Here is a 22,742-nt window from a genome sequence, read left to right on the forward strand (position 1 = left end):
TATTCAGTGGCCTCTTAATTTGATTAATATTTACATGGAAATCACAACGGCCCTGCTTTTATTTTTAATTTTGTATATGTTCTGTATTTGATGTGAATATTTGGTGTTGAACTGAAATACACTTTATTCTGAGGTGTTTAAAATGTTAACCTCCTCGTACATGACGATGGGAGAATGTTAGAAAGTTTGAATCTTTTTCTCAAATTTAATATTTAAGACCCTCGCTGTGCTGTAGAATTAATAATGTATTAGCATAGCGTTTTCATTATAAAATCCTTTTCAGTAGAAAATCCGGGCCTGTCGGTGCTGTTTTAAAACAGAAAACCTTGTGATATTTAATAGAAATAAACTCGCATATAATACGGTATTTCTACTTGAGTATGAGGTATCTGTAATTATATAATGTAACGTTCCCTCCTGAATATTTGGCTTTAGGACCCAGAGACCTACAGCCGCCTCGGCCCATAATATGAGCATACTTCCTCTTCAGGCCTGATTTCTTCACTGTCATTTCCGTGAAATATGACATTAATAAGCAGCAGCAGTTTCCTGTTGTCACCCTGAAGAAAAATCTAATAAAAGTTTAGACTTTGCTTTGTAAGAGGATGGCTACATGGCCTAGATTATTAACTGGTATATTCTGGTTTTCTGCTTTGATCAAAACCTGCTTATGACTAAGCTAGAAAGTATTCCTTATGCAAAATTGTCCTAAATATCTACATTAGATCATAATTACTTATGCATTAAGCACCATTGAAATGTTACAGCTTGTAAAGGTTGGCCTTTAAGTGCTCTAGTTTATCATTCTTATATTTTTTTGATTTGTTTTTATAATCTGATATTTCTAAAAAACTAGTATCAGCAGCTGTCATATAAATGTAGTGGAGTAGAAGTATAAATACCATCCAGAGATGGGGAGTAACAAAGTACAAATACTTTGTTGCATTCCTTTAGTAGATTTTTCAGGTATTTGTACTTTACTTGATTATATATTTTTCTGACAACCATTTATTTTAACTGCCTTTATATTTTAACACATATATATTGTACTTCCAACTTCTTACATTTTCAGAACAGGCTTGTTACCTTTGCTGTATGGCATTTGAGGGGAAACATCTTTTATTTTTAATTTTGGATCATCAAGTTCTACCGTTCCAACATAAAAACAGTTTTCAACCTAAATGGACAATAACACAGAAAAGACGATTCCTTGTACTGTAACATATCAAGTGAACATACAGCACATAACACGGCGTTAAGATTAAAACAGCCCAGAGAGGAAGAATCAAGAGCAGAGAAGAGGTGAGGCACATATGTTTGTGACAGGGACCAACAACATGGACGAAAAGAAAGAATGACCCACATTACTAATAACCTTGTTAATGTCTACAAAGAGGCAGAGCAAATCAATTTTCTATTGCTGGCCTTACTTGAATTAAAAATAGTCCATTCAAAACATTGTGCACATTTCTTTTTAGACATTTTTTCATGCTCACAAAGCTTTTCTTGCTTTCACCCCTGTTTTATTAGGGTTAGGGTTAGGGTTATGGTTAGTGGTTCAAGGTAAATAGTCTTTGAAATGTATTAATGTGACATGAGTCTCAGTTTGCTTTACACAGCCGGGAGAATTTGTTTTACTTTTATACTTTGAGTACATCTCAGAAACCTGTAATCTTATACTTTTACTTGAGTAAAAAAGTTGAATCAGTACTTACACTTTGACTTGAGTCATTTATATCACAAGATGTGTGTACTTTTACCACCTCTGGTACCCGAAATAAAAGTTCTCAAGTAAAAGACAAGTTCCTCACTGAGTAAAGGTGAGCTGCTTTACTTGAATATTTTCATTTAATGCTACTTTTTGATTTGACACCACTACGTGAGATTACTTAAAATTATAATAATAATAACAATAATAATGATAATAATAACGATTATAATAACAATGATAATAATTAAAATACACAACACACATACAATATCAGTATCATTCATCTTCTTGTTATTATTATTGTCATTATCATTATTATTATTATTATTATTATTATTATTATCATTATTATTATTATCATCATCATCATTGTTGTTGTTATTATTATTGTTATAATTTGTATCATTCATATTATTGTTGTCGTTATTACCATCATTATCATTATTATTTTTATTGTAATGATTGGTATCGTTATTTTGTATTGTTACAATATAATAATAATTTATCTTCATAGTTATTATTATTATTATTTTTATAATTCTTATTGTCTCTATTGTTGTTGTGATTGTTATAATCATTATTGTTGTTGTTGTTATTGTTCTTGAGTGTTTTCTTGTGAAGTGTCATGAGGAAGGTGACCGGATGTGTGCGCGCTAACTCTGGGGAAGTTCACTCCGCTCGCGCTGTTCTGTGTGATCATGGCTGCACTGGACCACACCAGCCATGTTTGCTAATTTAAAACCCAGAGGTTGTGGGGATAGTTGTTTATTATTTATCGCCGTGGCGTCTTCACCCGCACTTCTGTAAAGACGAAAGGTTTCCTGGAAGCGTCTGCGCCCCGGACAGCCCCGGAGTGAAAGGTTGGGAGAAGCTTTACGTGAAATACGGTAGAAACTTCTGATGGTGGCGGTGTGGGAGGATGATGCTCCGCTAGAAAGAGAGAAAAAACTGTGTGTGTGTGCGTGCGGCGTAAACAATGTAACTTCATCTGGCTGCTAGCTAACATTAGCCCGTGAACAAAAGGGGAGCACGCCTCCATCTGTGAACACACCGAGGATCAACTCAACCGGCTCGTCGTCCGAGTCCCCCCCCCCCCACCGGCGCCCTCTCTCATAGCTGCCGGGGCTATCATGGATCGAGACCGGCGTGGTCGCGGTACCTGCTGCCCGGCTAGGAGCTAACATCGCAGCTTAAAGCCCCGCACCGCTAACTCCGGGTAAACATTAAAGATGCTAGCAGCTAGCTACCCCGAAGGCTAGCGTGCGTTAGCTAGGCTCTATTGTGATGCTGTGGCTAAATAACCTTGGAAGTGAGGCGGGGGGTGTCTTTGTTTGGTGTGTTGTCTTACATTCGACCGCGTTGTGAACATTTAAAGTCGTTTTGTGTAACGTTGACAGCGCTGGTTTGTTCGACTAGGGCTCAGCTAGCGCGAAGCAGCTAACGGATGCTTCTTGCCACGGCCTTCCTGGTTGAATTAGGAAATCAAGCGTCCATAGATGGCCACTTTGTGTTCGGGTGATATGGAAGTGTTAAACAGCGCGCGGTGTGGTAATAGATCTCCAGGCCCTTCGGAGTGACGGTGGAAAATATCCGGGCTAATCCCCCCATTGTTAGGCCGCCGGGTGCCCGGGCACAGTGCGGACGCCCCGGTCGTCTCAGCGGTGGGTTCGAGGAGGCTGCGCTCGTGTTAGCAGCGGCTCATCAGCGCTAATGATGAGCGTCTCCCGTAATTTTCCGCCTGTCCATTAAGGCTCGGGGCCTGGCATCTGCCGCTGCGACATTTTGACGGTTGTTGTGGTTGGAACCAAATGGTGCTGTCACAATCCGCAGCTGGCGAAAGCATCTCGGATGAGCCATTTACCCCGAGTGTTTGACATCGAGCGTCTCGCGTAGAGTTGCATTCGGAACAGCAGGAGAATAAACGAAAGATGAATTAAATAATGATCTGAGCGTGATTCACGTGGCGATGACATCGTGCCCGTGCATCTCGGGCTCAAACTTCCACGTGTCTTGCTGGAGAGGAGTGTTGAATGTTGACTTAAAGTAATGTTTTATTAAATTTCTGTTTTGTTTTTTTGTTTTTCAGATGGAGTCAAATAATCATTTCAACTATGGCACCCACTCCTCAGCAAACTCAGGACTGAAACGCTCCTCAGGGGATTCTCTTTATGCTAACGGGTCCTCCATGAGTTTTCCTCAGCAGGGAAAGAGTAGGTATTTTTGTTATTCTTTAGCACTAAATAAAGTCCTGGTATTAACATCCGATCACAGGAGGTCAACTTAAAGGTCCTGTGCTCACACTTGACATTACAATGAACGTGATCAGAACACTTAAGACAGATGTTGATACCAGGTCTGGACAGGGTCAGAACTCTTTGATTTGATAGTTAATATCTTTTAGTGTAAAAGTTTTTTTTGTTTTTTTTTAATATTTGATTGTGTATATTTTACTCGTGCAAACCTTTTTTTACATTCCCATGTTCTTGTGTCTAACAGATATGAATGGTGAGCTTAATGTGAATGGCACCACTACTGTACTCGGGTCTGGTGTGCCTAGTTCCCACCCACCATCAGCTCCGTACCCACACATGAGCAACCACCACCAGAGCAGCATGGGCTATGACTACCTGTGGGGGGGGCACCCGCAGTATGGTCCAGCCATGGGCTCATCTCCGGGACAGGGGATGCATCAGAAGCAGCCTGCACCTGGGATGCCACAGCCTCAGTCACAGCACCACTTCCAGGGTCATGGACAGTACCAACTGAATGGGGGAATTGAAAGCTCCCACCAGCCCCCTGTGGCAGGCCCACCAAACATGCCTCTAACTGGGAGTCAGTACTGGAACAGGAGTAACCCTGGCCCACAGCAGATCGGTTATAATTCTCACAGTATGTATGGGACCTACCAGAGTCAGGCCCATCTCGGGATTACACCATCACAGCATCACCAGCAGCAGTCCTTACAGCCCCCCCAACATCAACCATCACAGCAGCACCTCCACTCTCACCGCCACCAGCAGCACCAGCAACCGCAGCATTATGGCATGATGCCTAATGGGATGCCCTACTACCAGCATCAGCCCCAGCACCAGACCCTACCATCTCCTCAGCAGCAGCCACCGCTGCAGTCCCAGCCTCAAGGCCTGACTCAGCTGAAGCCCCCAGCAGCCCAGAACTTTACACCTCCACGCGGCAGCCCACAGCACCACAGTTTAGGCAGAGCAGGCAATGGCAGCCCTCTCCCTGTGGGAATGACCTCTGCAACAATGATATCACCATCAACAGTGCAGGACAGTGGATCACCCAAGATCCACAACAGGGATAGCGGCATGTCTTCTCTCATGCAAGGTGACCACTTCACACACAGAAATATTATTTGGGCTTATTAGATCCTGTCTGTCTTCTGTGTTTCCATGGAAATGAATAACTATGACACGTGTGTCTGAAGTTGTTTAGTTTTAAGTTCTACCATTTGGCATCACTGCATTTATTTCTTCAGAAATTAAACTCCTCTGATAGTTAGATTTTCCTCATTTACTTTACTTGAAGTTGCACCCTCCCTGGGTGCATTAAACTCTCACATGGCAACTATGCTAAGTCATATTGTTGTGGTACATTTGATTATTTCGTTAAAAACAACCAAGTTGGGTATCATAACAAGATTTCAACCCTGCTGGGAATATTTTCTCTTGCCAAGTGCGCTGATTAATCGAATAGTTAGTTTTAAAATGTTGCTGGTTTCAACTTCCCAATGTAGAGATATGGCTAACATTATAGAGAACTGAATAATATTATTTTGTTGCTTTTGATGAGACCAGGACATTTGAACACTTTCCATTATTGTTTTGTTACATTTTATAAAGCAGATAATTTGAGAAAATAATAATAAGATGATTTAATTGGTGAAACAATTTCTGTTCCCTTAAATTTCCTTGTTAAAGGTGAATTTCTTGTACTGGGTCAGTCTGTCTGCCAGTGCTTAATACTGGGGCAGTGCCAGTATTTAACCAGCAGATGGCCCTGTTGGACTGTGTGCTAAGGTGTATGCAGCCTTTGGAAGTGTACCATCTTTGATGTCTGTTATGGAAAGCTAAAGCCCACTGAACACTTATCTATAAAACTTCATTATGTCAGAATTAATAATCATGGTGAGATAAAGAATACTGGGTTGGCCTTTTGTTATATTTCAGGACTAGACCACTTCAAGTTTATTCTTTACTGCAGATATGTCACATTGAGAAAGTACTCGTGGCTCCAGGGACAGTGAGCTCCAACCAAATAGAAGTGTTTGTTAAGCAGACAAACGCTCTCACATTTTCAGTTGGTTATGTTAGTGTTGTAGTTATAATCCTCTCACTATCAGTCCGGTTTTACCAGTGTGTGTTGTGCACACTGTGATAAGCTGACAAGAATGTCAAGGACCTCAGAACTTGGAGCTCACTCAGAGATGTTTTATACAGTCGTCCTGAAAAGACTTAGGCTCACTTCATCAGTGAGCACATTTTTTTTCTTCTTTTCTTCCTCCTAATGTCTGAGTCTATTATGGAAAAACAACAACCTGTGTTCTGTATTACTATTGACTGTTTTGTTGATTCTCTTTCAGGGCACACAAGGGAAGCTGTCAAGGAGGTAGACACGAGCTACAATGGCAGTGAAAGATCACCTGTTGCTCATAGGCTTCCCACAGCTGACAGTTACCAATCCAAACCCTCTGCCACTCTTGTGGGACCTGCAAGTGATTATCGACAGAACTCCGAGATGGCTTCTCCGGTCCGAGACCCACCCTCTAATCCATCTCCCCAGTGTGTGTCGTCTCGGCTTTCCACATCTCCATCCCCTGCAGCGGTGTCACCATCACTAAAAAAGTCCTCTTCAGCTCCTGCTGTCTATGGATCTCCAAAATCTTCTCCTGGGCCCCAGAATGTTTCATCACTTGATGTTGAATTTATTCAACCACAGATCTCAGCATCTCACACTGTGGCCTCCGTGCAAGGCGTCAGACCCCTCCCTTTTGGTCAGACTGAAATAGCACCCACTGGATCCAAGCATCTGACTGCAGGGTCCTCTTCCTCCTCCCTGCCGACATCACCTCTGAAGTTGACCACACCTTCATCAGCTTCGACAAATAATGAGCTCAGACACACCACAGCTTCCTCTGTCTCTCCCGTCTCTTCCTCTTCATTGGAGTCTGTGTCTCATCAGTCAAACTTGTCTCCTAAAGCTTCTGGTCCTAGTGCGGCTGTCACCTCAGCAGACACAGTGTCCACGTCTTTCTCAGCGTCTGCACCAATCTCGTTTCTTCAGCAAATGGTCCAAAGTTCCGGCTTGTCTCGCTTTCCCGATAAATCTGGAGCCCAGTATGAAAAGCCAGGACCCCCAAAGTTGATTACTGCCTCTTCATCTGCAGGTGTGAAATATTCATCAGCTGGTCTGGTTCCACCTCTTGTTTCAATATCAGGAACCTCAGTTGTCAGTAAACCTTCTGAACCAGCCCACACACCCCATCACCAGGCAAACACTCCTCCAGCTTTTGACACTGGTCTTTCCACTGCCTCTGCCGCAGCACCGTCACCACAAGGAGAGGTGAATTCACCTTCCCCATCAGCCCATGAAGGTCCTACAGTCAAACCTCTGTCTACCCTACCTCTTCTAACCACTCAAGCCTCCAGGACTGCACCTATGTCCGCCCCTCCTGCCTTGGTGTCTTTGCCTCCTGCAATGGGTACATCCTCAGGAGTGGTCCAAAGTTATGACTCTGAGCAGCATCCACCTAACACCACTCCTCCTCCTCCTGCACTGAAGCACCATGGTTGTAGTGGGGATAGCAAAGTGTTCAGTAATGAAAGAAATGGAAAACCAGAGGAACACCTCCCTCGGCTTGATTCAAGCACGAGGACGCCTCAGAAGGTGGAAGCGACTGAGATTAATAAATCCCACACTGATCTTCCTGGGAAGTCTTTGCAGACCAAAGTTGCTTCTGATCAAACAGCAAAGAATAAACCGAAGGACTTTGAAAAACACCACATGCTGGGAAGCAGTGTCAGCGAAACAGAGGATTCCATGATCGCGCAAACTCCACCCAGAGAGTCACCACAGCATCACAGCATGAGGATAGAACATCTGACCGAAGACAGTTTTGATAACTCTTCACATGCTCCTTCTCAATTTGATAACAATTCAACATGTGACACCCCTTCAAGACTTGACGTCAGCTCTGTCTTTGAAAAGTCATCTCTTTTAGATGGTGACAGCTTGTGCGCAGACGACTCTACTAACTTTGGCAACAGCTCGTACCTGAGAAATGACACTTCTCAGTTTGACAGCACCGCCCATGCAGAAGGGGAACCATCTACTGCTTATGACAGCACTAGAGACAGCAGCTTCTCCATGGAAGACTCCAGAGATGACACGTTGGACTCCACTAGAGACGAGGAAACCTCTGAGGCGGAAGAGACCAAGAACACTTCTCAATTCCCCGGGGAATCCATGCTGGAGTCTTCTCTAAACAGCTCCGCTCAGATGGACGAGCTCTCTGTCGACTCCAGTGACGGGTCCAAGCCAAGCTTACCTGTGCCGTCTCAGAGTGGTCGTCAAGGTACAGTCTTAAACTATGGAAACTATTGTCACATGAGTTGAAAAGGGTTAGGGTTAGTCTCTCATTGCTTAAAAAAATTATGTGTCTCTGTTTATTGCAAACAAACTTGAGTTGCATAGTTTGTTGTCTTTTAGTGACATTCATGCTGACACACGTTAAAGTAATTCTTTAATCTTTAATTAGGACCTGAAGCCGAGTGGGAGCCCAGAGGACTTCAAACACCTGACTTAGCTGGACAGATAAGCAAGAAGACCACTGTCAACGAGTCAGTGACTCTGCCAAATTTCAACATGAAAGATGAGAACTTCATCGCCTTCAGTACGCCAGTAGAGAGCCCTGCTGTGCACCCGCTACAGCCAGTAACTGATCAGATTATGCCAGCTGCCGGAGAAAATCTGACAACCCCAGGAAAAACACGCAAACCTCGAACTCCAAAGGCACTATGGATTAAAACACCAGGTATTCAACTTTTTGATAGTAATATAGTTTGTTAAAAATATTAGATGTTGGGGCGCCCTTAGCTCAGTTGTAGGGCGTCCCCCCCATGGGCCTCGGCCAGCAGCGGACCCGGGTTCGATTCCAGCCCGCGGTCGTTCTCTGCATGTCACTCCCCTCTCTGCCCCATTTCAACCCTGTCTCTACACTATCAATAAAGCATAAAAATGCCAAAAAAAATCTTTAAAAAAAAAAAAAAAAAAAAAATATTAGATGTTTTTACTTGAGAATCTTTTTATAAATGTTTTATTTACAGTTCCTGAGGGGGCCCAGCGAAAACCTCGGGCTCGAACTCCTAAAGTGGAGATACCCAAGACCAGTGCAGAAGTCGGGGGAGCCACAAGCAGGAAGAGGAAGAAGTCCGTCAAAGTGGATGTAAAAGAAACATCAGATGTATCTGGAGAGGCTGGGCCTCCCGCAGAGCTTGATACAGTCACAGACACCATTGAAGCTGTTCTGGCCGATGCTGCAGCGTTTACCCCAACAGGCGAGAAACTCAAGAAGGCGAAAAGAGTCAAGAAACAAGACCAAGAGGGAAACGTGGCAAAAACACCCAAACCCGATGCCGGACCTGCTGCTGATGAAAATGATGATGACAGCTCAGCTGAAGGTAATGAAGAAGGTTGATGAGGTGACATTTTGTTGAAACATGTTGGGAATCAGTCTTATTTAATGTTTGGTTGTGTACATTTTTCCAAACAGGAGAATCAAACAGAAGGAGGGTTGCAACAGAGGCGCAGGTCCAGTTCCCAATGTCGCATGGGTAATTTGACATTTAACCACTTGCTTTACTTTGGTGTGAAGAGCTATAATTTGACAGAATGTAATGATAAACTCCACTAATCACAGGTGGAAGAGGGAGATTCGAGTGAAGAAAATGGAGAATCGCATGAAGGGTGAAACCTGGTACTACACACCTTGTGGAAGAAGGATGAAGCAATTCCCTGAAATAATCAAGGTACATTTTTATAAAAAAAACTGAACCAAATGGTCTGAAGTTGCTAAAAATCAATGTTTTGATTTAATGACAAATACAACAGATGATGTCTGCATGGTTAAAACAGTCACCATTAACTTCCTTGTCTCCTGCCTTCTCCTCACCGCTTCGCTCAGTACTTGAAGAGACGCACGGACAGCGTGGTCTCCAGAGAACACTTCAGCTTTAGCCCACGCATGCCTGTCGGAGACTTCTATGAAGAGAGAGAAACTCCTGAGGTCAGTTGATGTTTGCTCAGTTCATTTCCATAAATGTTTACATAAAAACAAACCCTTACATTTTTATATATTTTCAGAAAAATGGGTTTGAGATGATCTGCTGATTTTGTGTTGGGGCTGATCTTGAAGACCTTTGCAATCACCTCAAGCGAGATTGTGGAATTATTAGTCATTTAAAGTCGGTCTATTCTAATTACCTGGACTTACGCTACATTGAAAAATGTATACAACGATTGGCTACTAGATGGCTGTGCTGATGGGTCAAATTATATCCAATAATTTATGATTCAAATTGTCTAGTGTATGTTTCATGGGAAGAAAGATCACATTTCAGAACCTTAATATTCAGGATCTTAATATCTGAAGATAACTATGAATCAGAACTACAGTGCATTTGCAACCAACTGCATCTTAAACATGTCAGAAATGTGTATAAGACATAATAAGGGATTCATCGTTCTCCACTGTATGTTACAGGGTGTGAAGTGGGTTCTCTTGGCGAATGAGGAGGTTCCTTCTATGATCATGGCCATCACCGGCCGGCGAGGTCGACCTCCAAACCCAGATAAAGAGAAACCTCGCAGAGTTCGTGTCCTGAAGGGAGCACAGGCCCGCCGCCCCGGTAGACCTCCCAAACCCAAGATGATCGACCTCCTTAGCAAAGTTGACGCCAAGCTGTTCAGCCGACTTGAGGCTAAGGGTGAGTGGCTGTCGAGTTATGGGTGTATCAGGATGTGTTTGGCTAATAGTTAAGCATTGGTTTTCATGTGTCTGAGATCAAACTGCTTAATTAGCAAGTAACCTCACGAGTGTGGCTAATTGTTTCTACTCGCTTTTTATAGAAGCTCTTACGGACGAGGACAAGGAGAAACTTGCAAAAATCAAAAAGAAAATGAAGAAAAAGGTTTGTAGTCTAGACTTTAAATTTCATTTGTTCTGCAGTTATTATCTCATACTGACTTTTCTTCTGCTGTTCATGTTTCAGGCAAGAATGAAGAGAAGGCAGGATACTAAAATTAAGAAGATGAAAGACGAAAAAAAGAAAGCCAAGGTACAGAAACAAATATTAAATGATTTATCAGCAATGTTCTTAGCACTACCTCTTTATAACCTCCCCCTGCTATTTCTGTCCTTTGTGGATCCAGCTTGAGCAAAAAGCAAAGGTCCTGGAGCTGAAGGCTGAATCAACCGACCCGACGGCCCCACAGCCCTCAGAGTCTACACCAGAGCCCAAGAAGCCAGGCCGCAGAAGATCAGCCAAGGTTGTGGCTCCTCCACCAGTACGGCAGACTGACGAGGAGAGAATAGCCCAGGGTAAGAGGGTGCTGGGTGCTCGGAGTAAAGCAAAGGCTCTGGCTAAAGCTCAGGCAGAGGCGGAGGCTGCTGCTCAAGCTGCTCTGTCAGCTAAGAGGGCGGCAGAGAGGAGAGTGCAGGCCCAGAGGCGTCTGGAGGAACGAAAGAGGCAGCAGTTGATTGCAGAAGAGCTGAAGAAGCCCACAGAGGACATGTGTCTAACTGACCACAAAGTGAGTTTTAATCTGTTCAGATACTTTGTTTAAACTGACATTTAGAGATTTTTTCCATATGATTACGACCTTCAATCTTTTGTCTCCACCAGCCCCTGCCAGAGCTGTCCCGTATTCCTGGTGTGGTTCTCTCCGGCACAGCCTTTGCACACTGCCTGGCTATGGTTGAGTTCCTCCATGGCTACGGAAAAGTGATTGGCCTAAATATACCCAAGGACATCCCTAGCCTTGCTACCCTACAGGAAGGTCTCCTTGGCCTGGGTGAAAGCCAAGGAGAAGTCCAAGACCTACTGATAAAGCTGATGGAGTGTGCACTCCATGACCCAGGCCTGCCGTCATTTTATCAGGTGAGAGATTAGAGTTATCAGGTGTCGGATTAGAGTTTAAATCGCTAGGCAGGGAATCGGCTAAGAAATAATTTCAAGGAAAAGCAAACCAAACACTGACTTATTGCAGCAGCTCCAGTGTAAGAACTGACTGTTTTTCTTTTTATGCCGATTTTAAACAGCAGTTTAAATGTCATCTTACATTTTTAAATCAAGAAAGCAATCCTTAGTTTGAGTCCTCTGTTTAATACACTATGAGAATATACATATTATGTTCATGTATATATTTAAAAAAATACTGTCTATCTTTCCATTCCGACCATCAGTCTGTAAAGATCCTTGGGGACAAGCTGGTTGAGTTGGAGCTGACCCGCAGCACGGTTTCAGAAGTTCTTCGCATCTTTTTGGAAGCTTACGGTTACGACACAGACGTGTGCGACACACTGAGGACCAAAACATTTCACGCCCTCCCCCCTGACACCAAGGCAGCCATCCTAGGCTTCGTGGTGGAAGAGCTTAACGGCTGTAACATTGTGACAAGGTTAGACCAAGAGCTAACTATGTGTTTACTCATTGAGGCCACTCTTGTTAACCCTTAACCCTTATTACTTTATTAATGTATGCATTTTGTATTTCAGTGACATTGACAACACTTTGGAAAACATGGCAACCTACAGGAAGAACAAGTGGATCATTGAGGGGAAATTACGCAAGTAAGATCAGTCTCTTCATATACAGAATAAATAATTATGTCCCTCAGTTCTTCTAGGAGTCAAAGCACAGATCCATCACCATGCTCATTACTATGAATGTTTTGTGTGTCAGACTGAAGGCGGCACTCGCGCGTCGTACAGGACGCTCGGAGGAGGAGCTGTGTTTTGAGGAGAGGCGCCGCAGTGCCAGGGTGGCGGAGGAAGAGAACCTCTCTCTGGAGGAGGGCGGTGAGGTAAAAGAGAGGAGCAACCGCCGCTCACGCAAAGAAGAGCCAAAACTCAGCGATGTATGTATCTGATCTACTGGTTATATTTTTAGACCTGAAATCATATATTTATACATCAATTTTTTATTAAATTCTTGCTACAGAGTGAGAGTCCGACGACTGCCAGCATTCCAGAGCTTGAGAGGCAGATAGATAAGCTAACCAAGGTAAGACCGATACCATGCGTACCCTGTATTTTTGTACATTTCTGTAATGTTTTATTAAAAACTCTTCTTCTTTGTATTCATACAGCGCCAAGCATTTTTCCGTAAAAAGCTGCAACAAACATCTCATTCCATGCGGGCCATTTTACTGGGTCAGGACCGGTACAGGCGCAGATACTTGGCTTTGCCTCACCTCGGAGGAGTTCTAGTCGAGGGGCCAGAGGAGCTCTTGAGTGAGTCTTAGGATAAATTAAACATTTTGCACATTACAACCCAGTGGGCTGTCCATCTTTAATACATTTTCCTCATATTTCTCTCTCAGCTTCAGGAGATGTCCTTGTAGCTGAGGTGCCGGTCACCTTCATCAAAAAGGAGCCCAAGGTTGAAGAGACCCCCATTCCTACCACATCTCCTGGTTCTCTACCTTCCTCTCCTTCCTCTGCTACCCCAGCCCTGAACCAGACCTTGTCTCCAGAGGAGGACCCCCTTCCTGGCACTGCATCCTTAATGAGCCAGCCAAGAGGGCGTGGACGCCCCCGAAAAATCAAACCCGAAGTTGAGCTTCACCTCCGGACAGCGAAGATCCGCCGCCGGCGTCGAAGTAGCATCAGGTCGGGCAGCGAAGAAGGGCCAGGATCACCGAACAGTGGCACACAAGACCTCACAAAAAGTGCTTTCCAGAACTGGCTCAGCCAATCAACGGATGCGATAGCCAATGGCACATGCGCAGCAGAAGGGGAAGCTCCAGAGGGGAATCAACCAGAGGAGAGTGTGAAGGAGATAGCAGAGAAACAGGGACAGTGGTTCAATCTGCTTCCCAAACAGCCGTGTGACAATCTCTCTCTCACTGAGCCCCAGCTGCCCACCTCACCTACGTCACCTCCTAAACTCCTCCCCCAGATTCCGAGTACTCTGCCTGCACTCGCTGCTCCACTCGTGCAGGTTTGTCCACCGCAATCAATACAAATACATTTAATTATGAAATATAAATGCACTTAAACAATTATGTTTGCAATATTAGTAAGTAAACTCTCCTTACTCCTCAGCCGGACCCACTCATGCCTGGCTTTGCTCCTGCTGACCCTGAGACCTCAGCAACACCACAGGAGATTCCCCCTACAACCCTTACCTCTGCCCTTCCTGTCACTGCCCTACCACCACTCCCTCAGCTCCTTCCAGCTCCTACCACCCCTGCCAAGCCAGGTCGCAGGCGGAGGAGAGGAAGCAGAGGCAGCAGTCCTGCCCGCAGAGGGGCCAGAGGAGCTGCAGTCAAACGCCGTGGCCGCCCTCCCAACTCTGTGTTCCAGGAGCTGGAGCAACAGTACTTCACACAGCTTGTGGTCAAGCCCATTCCAGCATGTAAGTAGTGGTGAACATGATTTCTGATATTGCCGTCTGAGAGATGCATCCATTTAACAACCAATGAACTATGACACAGTTCAGAGCTGATCCTCAGGTTTATCAATTGTCTCTCCTGATTTATGGTGTGCAAAGAAATTTACAGGAAACATGTTTATAATGGTCAATTATTTGACTGTGTACAAGACAAGAAGACTATAATTTTATCATGGTCTTTAACTTGTATGTTTCTTTTCCAGCAATGGTGCGTGGCTGGTGGTGGATCCAGGAGCCAGAGGAACTGTTGAACACCTTACAGGCCCTCCACCCAAGAGGCATCAGGGAAAAGGTCCTCCATAAACATTTGGCCAAACATCTAGAGAGCTTAACTGAGATGTGCACCAAATCTTTTACCGGTGAGTGTTTATGCAAATGGCATGTGTAGTTGAATTTGCCACTTTTGGGATTTTAACCAATTCATTTTCTTATTTGACTCATCATACCCACATCTCTGGATTTCTAGGGATATTCGTCTGCACTGTTGCCCTGTGTTCCTCCATTAAAACTGTTCTTCTGTTTTTGAATAGATCCAATATTTGAGTTGAAGGCAGAGGACAAACATGTGCTCGCAGAGGCTCTGCGGCACCCGAGACTAGTGCAGGAGAAGGCTATGGAGACTGACATCATCGCCCTGCAGTGGGTGGAGGACCTGGAGCAGCGAGTCATTGCTGCTGACCTCCATCTGAAGGTGAGGAATCACACTCGCCAATCTGCATCATTGGATTTATCAGACTTTGTCAAAACAATGACTGCAATCCAAGTTGTGTTGACAAAATGAAACGCAAAGTTTTTAAATGTGATAACGTGCTAAAATTGGGACAATATGATTGCTTCTTTATTGCAAACCCCATCTATTTTCTCTTATTTACTGTTTATTTTCTCATTCCCAAAATACTTATTACAGACTTTCAGTATATTACTAAATGGTTAAAATCTTGTGTGGCAGGACCTTGACCATGTTGACCTCCCTTTATGTTTCTTACAGGCACCTCCTCAGAGCGCAGTGACCGATGCTGAACCTAACACAGAGACACCCATAATAGAATTCCAGGTAATTATCAAAGCTCTTGATAGTATAAAATATAAATAAATAAAATGCATTATACCTGTGACTGAAACTTAACCTCACCCTGTCCCCCCTATTAAGCCCTACACAATCCCAGATCCAGACTCCACACGGGAGGATCTCCAGTACTACGAGCATGAGGCAGACCCACGTGATGACTGGATCATAAGAACCAAGAAGGAGTGGTCGGGCCTGCATCGCACCGCCACACACCCTCTGGACCTGGCCATGCTGCGACTGTCCAACCTTGAGCGAAACATCGAGAGACGCTACCTGAAGGAGCCACTGTGGAACCCATCTGAAGTGATGCGCCTCGCTCCTCTCACGCCCACACCAGGGGAAGAGCATCCCATGGATGTCGCTAGGTGAGATGAACAGACAGGAGCTGTCATTTGTTTTTTTTTAGATATATATTTTGACCTCGTCTAATAATGTTCCTCTGTTGCAGTCTGGAAAGTGAAATCACCTCTCGACTACGAACATGGCGGCAGGCTCTAGATCGCGTTCGCAGTGCTCCACAGATCTGTCTGTGTTTGCTCCAGCTGGAGAAGGCCATTGCTTGGGAGAGATCTGTGACTAAAGTGGTGAGTAGCTTTATTTTGCTAATTTTTTCTCGGGTGTTTGGGAGTAAACTGCCAAAAGCAATTTGAACATCTTGCCTTTGAATTTCTCCTTTTCCAGAATTGCCAGGTTTGCAGGAAGGGAGACAATGATGAGGCCCTGCTGCTGTGCGATGGCTGTGATCGTGGCTGCCACATGTACTGCCTGAAGCCCAAAATCACTCAGGTGCCAGAGGGAGACTGGTTTTGTCCATACTGTGTTGCCAGGGTAAGACCCAGTCCTGTCTTTGCTAAGAGACAAAGTAATAATCAGGGCAGTTGTGAAAGACTTGTCCTTCCGTTTCCTTTGTTTTGTTCTACATTTGATCCTCTGCAACTGAATGTGCCTCCGTATTGGCTCTGTCCCTCAGGAGGAAGGTGAATCACAGCGCCTGACGAAAACCAGGTTCAGGGTGAGAAAGAGAAGATACGAAGACGAAAGCTCTGAAGACGAAAACACAGCACGACGTAGTTCTGGCATGGCAACACGGAACAAGGAGACCGTGGCACCGACCTCGTCCTCGCGCTTCTCTGGAGAAGGAGGCGGCACTAAACGCCGGCGCATGACGACCCGCAACCAGCCTGACCTCACCTTCTGCGAGTGAGTTACTGAAGAGATGTTTACTTACCTACGTGGGTCCACAGGGCCAAACCTGTTCTGTCCGTCAGGTTGTGATGTATTCACGTTGTTTTATTTTTCTCCCAGGATCATTCTGATGGAGATGGAGGCTCATGCAGAAGCTTGGCCGTTCGTTGAACCCGTCAACCCCCGACTGGTGCCAGGCTACCGTCGCATCGTCAAGACCCCGATGGACTTCCTCACCATGAGAGAGAAACTGCTACAGGGAGGGTAAGAGCAGATCACACAGCACTACACTATTTAATCTCAAGTACAAATGTTAAGGAATGTTATTTTTGTATCTTACTGGTGCTATAGGTTTGTGTTTCCCAATCCTCTCCCACCCAAACAAAACTGATTAACCCCCCAAAAATCATCATTGAGACTCCTCTTCATCCTTTCATTGACAAGTTTATATAGAAAAAGTCTTTGTACATCTGTATACAGACAGATGTGTCGGCGATAAATCAGTCGTCATTGGTCAAAACAATGATTCAGCTCCTTCACAGTTGGCAAGATCCAGCTAATCTAATAAAATATCTCATAAAACCAGTGACAACATGATGACAAAGACAAACAATGAGCCTACACAAATGCACTGCTGTAGATTAAATAGGAAATATAATTATATCCAAAGTCTGTACAGTTAAATATTTCACTGAAACCATAAAACATGTCATTTTTTGTCCAGTAACATCCTTTATGATATATTCCTTCATATGCAGAAGCTTTTTCCAATGAGTTCCCAGTTCCTGAGAATCATTTGTTCCCTCCGGTGCTTTGTAACATCAACCCTTCCCTCTGTCCCGGCTCCTCCCCTCAGGTACTGCAGCTGTGAGGAGTTTGCGGCAGACGCTCACTTGGTCTTCAACAACTGTGAGCTTTTCAACGAGGACACGTCGGAGGTGGGAATCGCCGGACACTCCATGAGGCGCTTTTTTGAGAGCCGCTGGGCGGAGTTCTACTCAAATAAAGACAAATAGGAGCCGGCGACGTTCTTCCTGATGGTGGGGCTGTAGACTGTTGGTGCTCTCACTGTCCCAGTCACACTCTCTGTGTTACTGCTGACACTCTCTGGAGGTTCTTCCAGCCATGTGTATTCTCTCGTGTATAAGTATATATGTATAGATTTTGGCTATTGTCTGTTATTGTTTCCTCTACAGGCCGACTCTTTTCCAGGCCCACAGCTGAACTGGCTTGAACTCGTAACCATTCCCCGTCAAAGAGAGTGAGAAACACGTCTCTCTTCACTTTTCCTTCCTCCTTAACATTTCTCCTCATCGTCACCACGGCACCTCATCCTCGTTCTCCTGTCACGTCCCTTCACAAACCCTGTGTCGTGGCGAGGCCGAGTCGAGCCCTGCTGCGGGTGATGACACGGCCTCGGGCCCCGAGTAGTTTGGCTCTCGACTCGTACTGAAGGTCAGGGACTGATCACATTATTGTAGCTGAACCGCTGCACACTGGACCTGCTTAGCATCGCTCAACGACAAAATGGATCAAAACTCTTCACAGAGCTTAACCCATTTCCTACCTGTTCAATGGAAATTTAATGTAACGTGGTCTTATGCCTAGAAGTAATTTTTTGCTCAATATATTTTTATTATATATTCTATATATAAATATATATAAAGATTACAATAGCTGGGATTATTTAATAGCAATAGCTTGTAGTGAACGTGTACAGATTACCTTATAGAGATGTCTAGACGATTTATGAAAAAGGCCAGTTAAACTAAAAGGAATCTGTTCTTGGACTGTCACAAGTAGACGTTGTATAACCTCCACTTAAAGTCTTGCACGCACACGTACACACTTTTCACACACATGCGCACACCACACACATGATTTCACACGCACATTACCAACCTTCTGCTGCTGTGTGAAATACACTGGTTTCTGAAACTGGAGGATTTTTAATGTTGGTCGGTCAGTGGGGGGGGCTGAGACGTATGTCACTGTCCCCTGTGTTAAGAGTAAATAATCAGGGTGATTCACCAGATCTGTGTCACAACTCGGAGGAGGCTACTGACGTCTCCGCACCGGTTGAATAGTCTGATACGGGAACACGACTCACACTGAAATGTTCCCTTTACTTAATGTAGAATTCCCTCAAGATGAGACGATGTTTGCAGCTTCAAAACTACAACTGAGCGACCAGGTGACAACATCTGAAGGTGGTTTTACGTGAGGTTAAAATCCTCATTTTTAAAGAGTAGAATTACAAATGAGCTCTGATAATGAAGCATTGGGCAACTGCCCGGTTTTCTGACTTGCATTCCTTTTCATGGTTTTGTTATGGGTTTTTTTTTTTTTTGCCGTACAAGGGCCAATGTACAATGTTGCGTGGCATGGGTGGTGTTCTATGAAGGCGACAGGATGACTCCACAGTCCAGGTTTTATTTAAACTTGTTTCTTACACTGAACTAAAATCCGTTGATAGGAAATAAACTTTGCTGTTCCTTATTTCACTTAAAGGGACGAGACGTTTTTTTCGAAAAAGAAAAAAAAAAGACATGACAACCAAATGTGGTGTTAAGTGAATTTTTAATAATGTACAGTTTTGGTGACTTTAAATTTGTTCCTTTATATTTTTAGGACCAATTCATCATTTTTAAGAGGAGGTATTACAAGACTCTGTTGTATTAAGGTGATGTAACACGTGTGCATCTGTAGAATGTACTGTGAGTTGAATAAAAACCACACCTAGTAGAGAGTAATTGTTTTGCCTCTTCTGTCTCTGACTCTTCTCCATTTTTATCTTCATATTTTCGATTTCCCTCGTTTTGCTTCCACCCACAGATTGGAGACATTTGATGACTCACCTGTTAATGTTAGGTTACTTTTAATTGTGGAGGTATCTCCCCCTTAGACTTAACTCAGCCTCTAGCCCAGTGCATGCTGGGTTATGCCCCAGACCCTGCTGACCATTCTGAACTGGAATAAGAGAAGTTCATGGACACATCCACTGACACGAGAGGGTGGCCATGTATAAATGTTTACAGTGTAAAATGTGATTTTACAGAAATAAAAGCATCTACTGCACCTTCACTGTAGATCTGAATAGAGCTGCAATGAAAAAACTCATCTGAGTTTGATTATCGACTTAATCGTTTTAATCCTCAATTTAGCTGTCGACTCATTCTGTTTTCAGTGAATTTGCCGAAACATTAACTGGTTCCAGCATGTGAGGATTTAAAACGTTTATAATATTGAATGAAACGCATCTGATTTCATATTGATGTTCAGACAAAAATAGTAAAAGAAAAATCTTAAAACTTAAGGCAACATGTAGAGTGCATCGCTCCGTCGAGGCCCAACTGTTCCTAAATTCAATCAAGCTGCACACAATTTCACACACATGGATATAAAAACATATAAAAACATCTACAGACAGGAGCGAAAACAAATCTTAGTGGAAGTAATGATTTATCAGTTTTTCGGCAGCCCATTTAATTCAAATTCTAAGTATTACTGCACTGAGTATAGACGGTAATAGATACACACATTGGAGGGTGTACAAATGTGACAACAAAACATATCCCGAATTCAACAATTAATACAGAGTTACAATAAAATCCTAACTCAAGTGCCACACAAGCTTTTACCAAGCACACACCTTTCATCTGCATCACAGTTGTTACCAAAATAAGAAGGTTGTAATCAGATCAGATCAGAGTCTTTTATTTGACTAATGTTTTAATTGGAAGTTCAGAATAAACAAGAAGTAGATGCAGCTACTAACGTTTATTAAATGAATCACATGATCGTATTCTGAACTTACTGATCCTATTGATATTCAAACACTTTCCTGTTTCTAATTATTAAACCAAATCTGGATAAAGGAACAGCTCTTGTACTTTGTGTTATATTTCTGATGTGGATTCTTGTGTCATTCAGTGGTTAAAAGAATATACTAATATGTTTATAAAATATTCATGTTTTTGGTGCTTTTATAGTGTGTTGACAAGTTATTTGATATTCCTGCTATTTATTGGACGGCTGTTAATACAGAACAGGAAAGTGACACCACATTGGGTTTATTAGTGAACTTTTTTGGTGTGTTTCCTCAAATGCCTCCTCCATGATCTCACCGTATCTCACACGAGCAAAGTGGCTCAGGTCAGAGAGCGAGAAGCCGCCCGACCTGCACCACGCTGGACCCTGGTGAAGAGTGTGCAAGGGCCCCTGCAGCTCCCTGGAGAGTCCTGTCCGCGGCACATGCTGCTGGGTGCTGCCATCACTCCCAGCTGCTCCGAGGTGGAAAAGACTCGAGCACAACACACAGAGACACATACACTTACTGTATATACACACTTACATCTACACACATGACAAAACATCCAATAAACTAAAAAAAGACATGACTTTACTTAGAATTTAAAACTGTGAAATATGTGAACTGTGTCTCTCCGTCTCTCCCTTTGCCCTCTATCGCTCTCTCAAATCCCCGAGTCTGCACTTTGTGTGAGTGTGTGTGTATATCTGTGTGTGCGATTGTGTCAGCGTCAGCACTCTGGGTGGAGGGATGGGGGATGGGGGGGGGGGGGCTAAAAACTCCCCACGCCAGCGGGTTCCAGTTCGCCCCCCCCTGGTCCACACAGTTGGGCTTAGCTCCACAAAAGGGGGGATAACAGGGACACAGTTGCCGTGGAGAGGAGGGGGTAATCCAGAGTATAATGGGGCACACCAACACTGCCCCCCCCCCCCCCCCCCCCCGAGCCCCCCCCCACCCCAACCAACCAGTTGGTTCTGGACTCGGTCTGAGGGCCCCTGATGCCCCGGGAGAATCAGTCTGAGCTCCAAAACATCACGTCAGCTGCCTCCACTCTGCTGCTGAAACACACATCTTATAATAAATATGAGATAAAAATCATAAATCAATCACTCAGATGACGCTGAGCCGCCCTCACTGGGTCCGTTTGGCCAGAAGCCGTCGCCGGGTCCGTGCTGGTTTGATATCAGCGGATGAAAATGAAACGTGTGCACAGATGCGGCATCACAATAGGCTCTATGGCAACAGCATCATGAAAGAGTTTGTACCCATGGTGATGAGAGCGGTACCTCACAAGTAGTTTGGAGGAGGATGGAAAGAGATCATATTAAAGCTCTTTAGTGTCATCACACAGCAGGGGGAGTTCTGTTCAACCCTTCACTGCTCCGTGTTTCTCTTGTCTTTCATCATACAACAAACCTGTACCTTTGGAACATTTAATTTTCCTCTTGGAGATGAAGCATTAAAATACAGAGTCGTGTTAGTCTCATATTTATCTGGTGCAGAAATGCAACATACGACCCAGTGGATCATCTTAAAGCAGCTGATCTGATCCGTTCCTGTAGCTCTAGTTTCTCTCTCTCTCTCTTAGTGTATATGCAGAGACGGGTGACAGGTGCTCAGGACACGCCGACGCAGTTCAGCCCGACAACAGGAAACCACAGCACAGCTCACAAACACTGTGTTATCATTTTCTGTTACATATATATATTGTTGTTTTGTTCATGTGCATTTCTGTCTATCCTGTTGAAGGTTTCCGTTACTTTAGTTGAAGATCAAGGACAGAAGACGTCAAACCTTGTACAAATTTTCAAATTTTCAAATTTTCATTGACTCATCCATATGTCACGTTGATAAAGGATAAGTCGATATTCTTATTGTCACCCTGTCTGTGGCTCTGTGCACAAACAGAAATACATTTCGTCCTGATGATTGGAAACGTCTATGATCTTCAGTTCATCCTGAACAACAAGTCTGTTAATGTCTTAGAAATCAAACAGACATTATCTCTGTAGAGTGAAAGAAATCTGATCTCAAACATATGTCGTCATTTAAAAAAAGGCAAAATAATTCACTTTAACTTTAACTCTGTAGTTTTGGGAAAAACAAGGTGATGAAGCTGGCAGCGATATTGTGAGTAAATGAAATACCATAAAATCCAGCTTAAAGTCTTCATACTCACTTTGATCACTTTATTAGGTCCACATGTACAAATGTAATGCAACAGATCTGCCACAAATTTTATACCTAACTTTAGAATGTCATGTTATTGTT

General features: G+C 43.8%; 1 protein-coding gene across 1 annotated transcript; it reads left to right on the forward strand.

Annotated features, from left to right (window-relative positions):
- The first annotated feature begins 2,354 nt into the window (after window positions 1-2,354).
- On the forward strand, window positions 2,355-19,409 carry baz2a (bromodomain adjacent to zinc finger domain, 2A). The gene is made up of 30 exons (XM_053424170.1): window positions 2,355-2,571; window positions 3,798-3,921; window positions 4,208-5,059; window positions 6,315-8,306; window positions 8,490-8,765; window positions 9,058-9,411; window positions 9,504-9,564; window positions 9,651-9,759; window positions 9,915-10,016; window positions 10,494-10,716; window positions 10,859-10,920; window positions 11,002-11,067; window positions 11,162-11,542; window positions 11,635-11,889; window positions 12,195-12,409; window positions 12,507-12,581; window positions 12,694-12,868; window positions 12,952-13,014; window positions 13,100-13,244; window positions 13,334-13,953; window positions 14,058-14,370; window positions 14,610-14,765; window positions 14,937-15,097; window positions 15,395-15,460; window positions 15,557-15,840; window positions 15,924-16,059; window positions 16,157-16,303; window positions 16,446-16,675; window positions 16,781-16,924; window positions 17,517-19,409. Exons 2-30 carry the CDS (start codon window positions 3,798-3,800, stop codon window positions 17,674-17,676), a joined length of 7,947 nt encoding a protein of 2,648 aa, XP_053280145.1. The 5' UTR covers window positions 2,355-2,571; the 3' UTR covers window positions 17,677-19,409.
- Window positions 19,410-22,742: the final 3,333 nt, after the last annotated feature.

This window comes from Pleuronectes platessa, chromosome 6 (genome assembly GCF_947347685.1).
Source record: "Pleuronectes platessa chromosome 6, fPlePla1.1, whole genome shotgun sequence".
NCBI classification, from domain to species: domain Eukaryota; kingdom Metazoa; phylum Chordata; class Actinopteri; order Pleuronectiformes; family Pleuronectidae; genus Pleuronectes; species Pleuronectes platessa.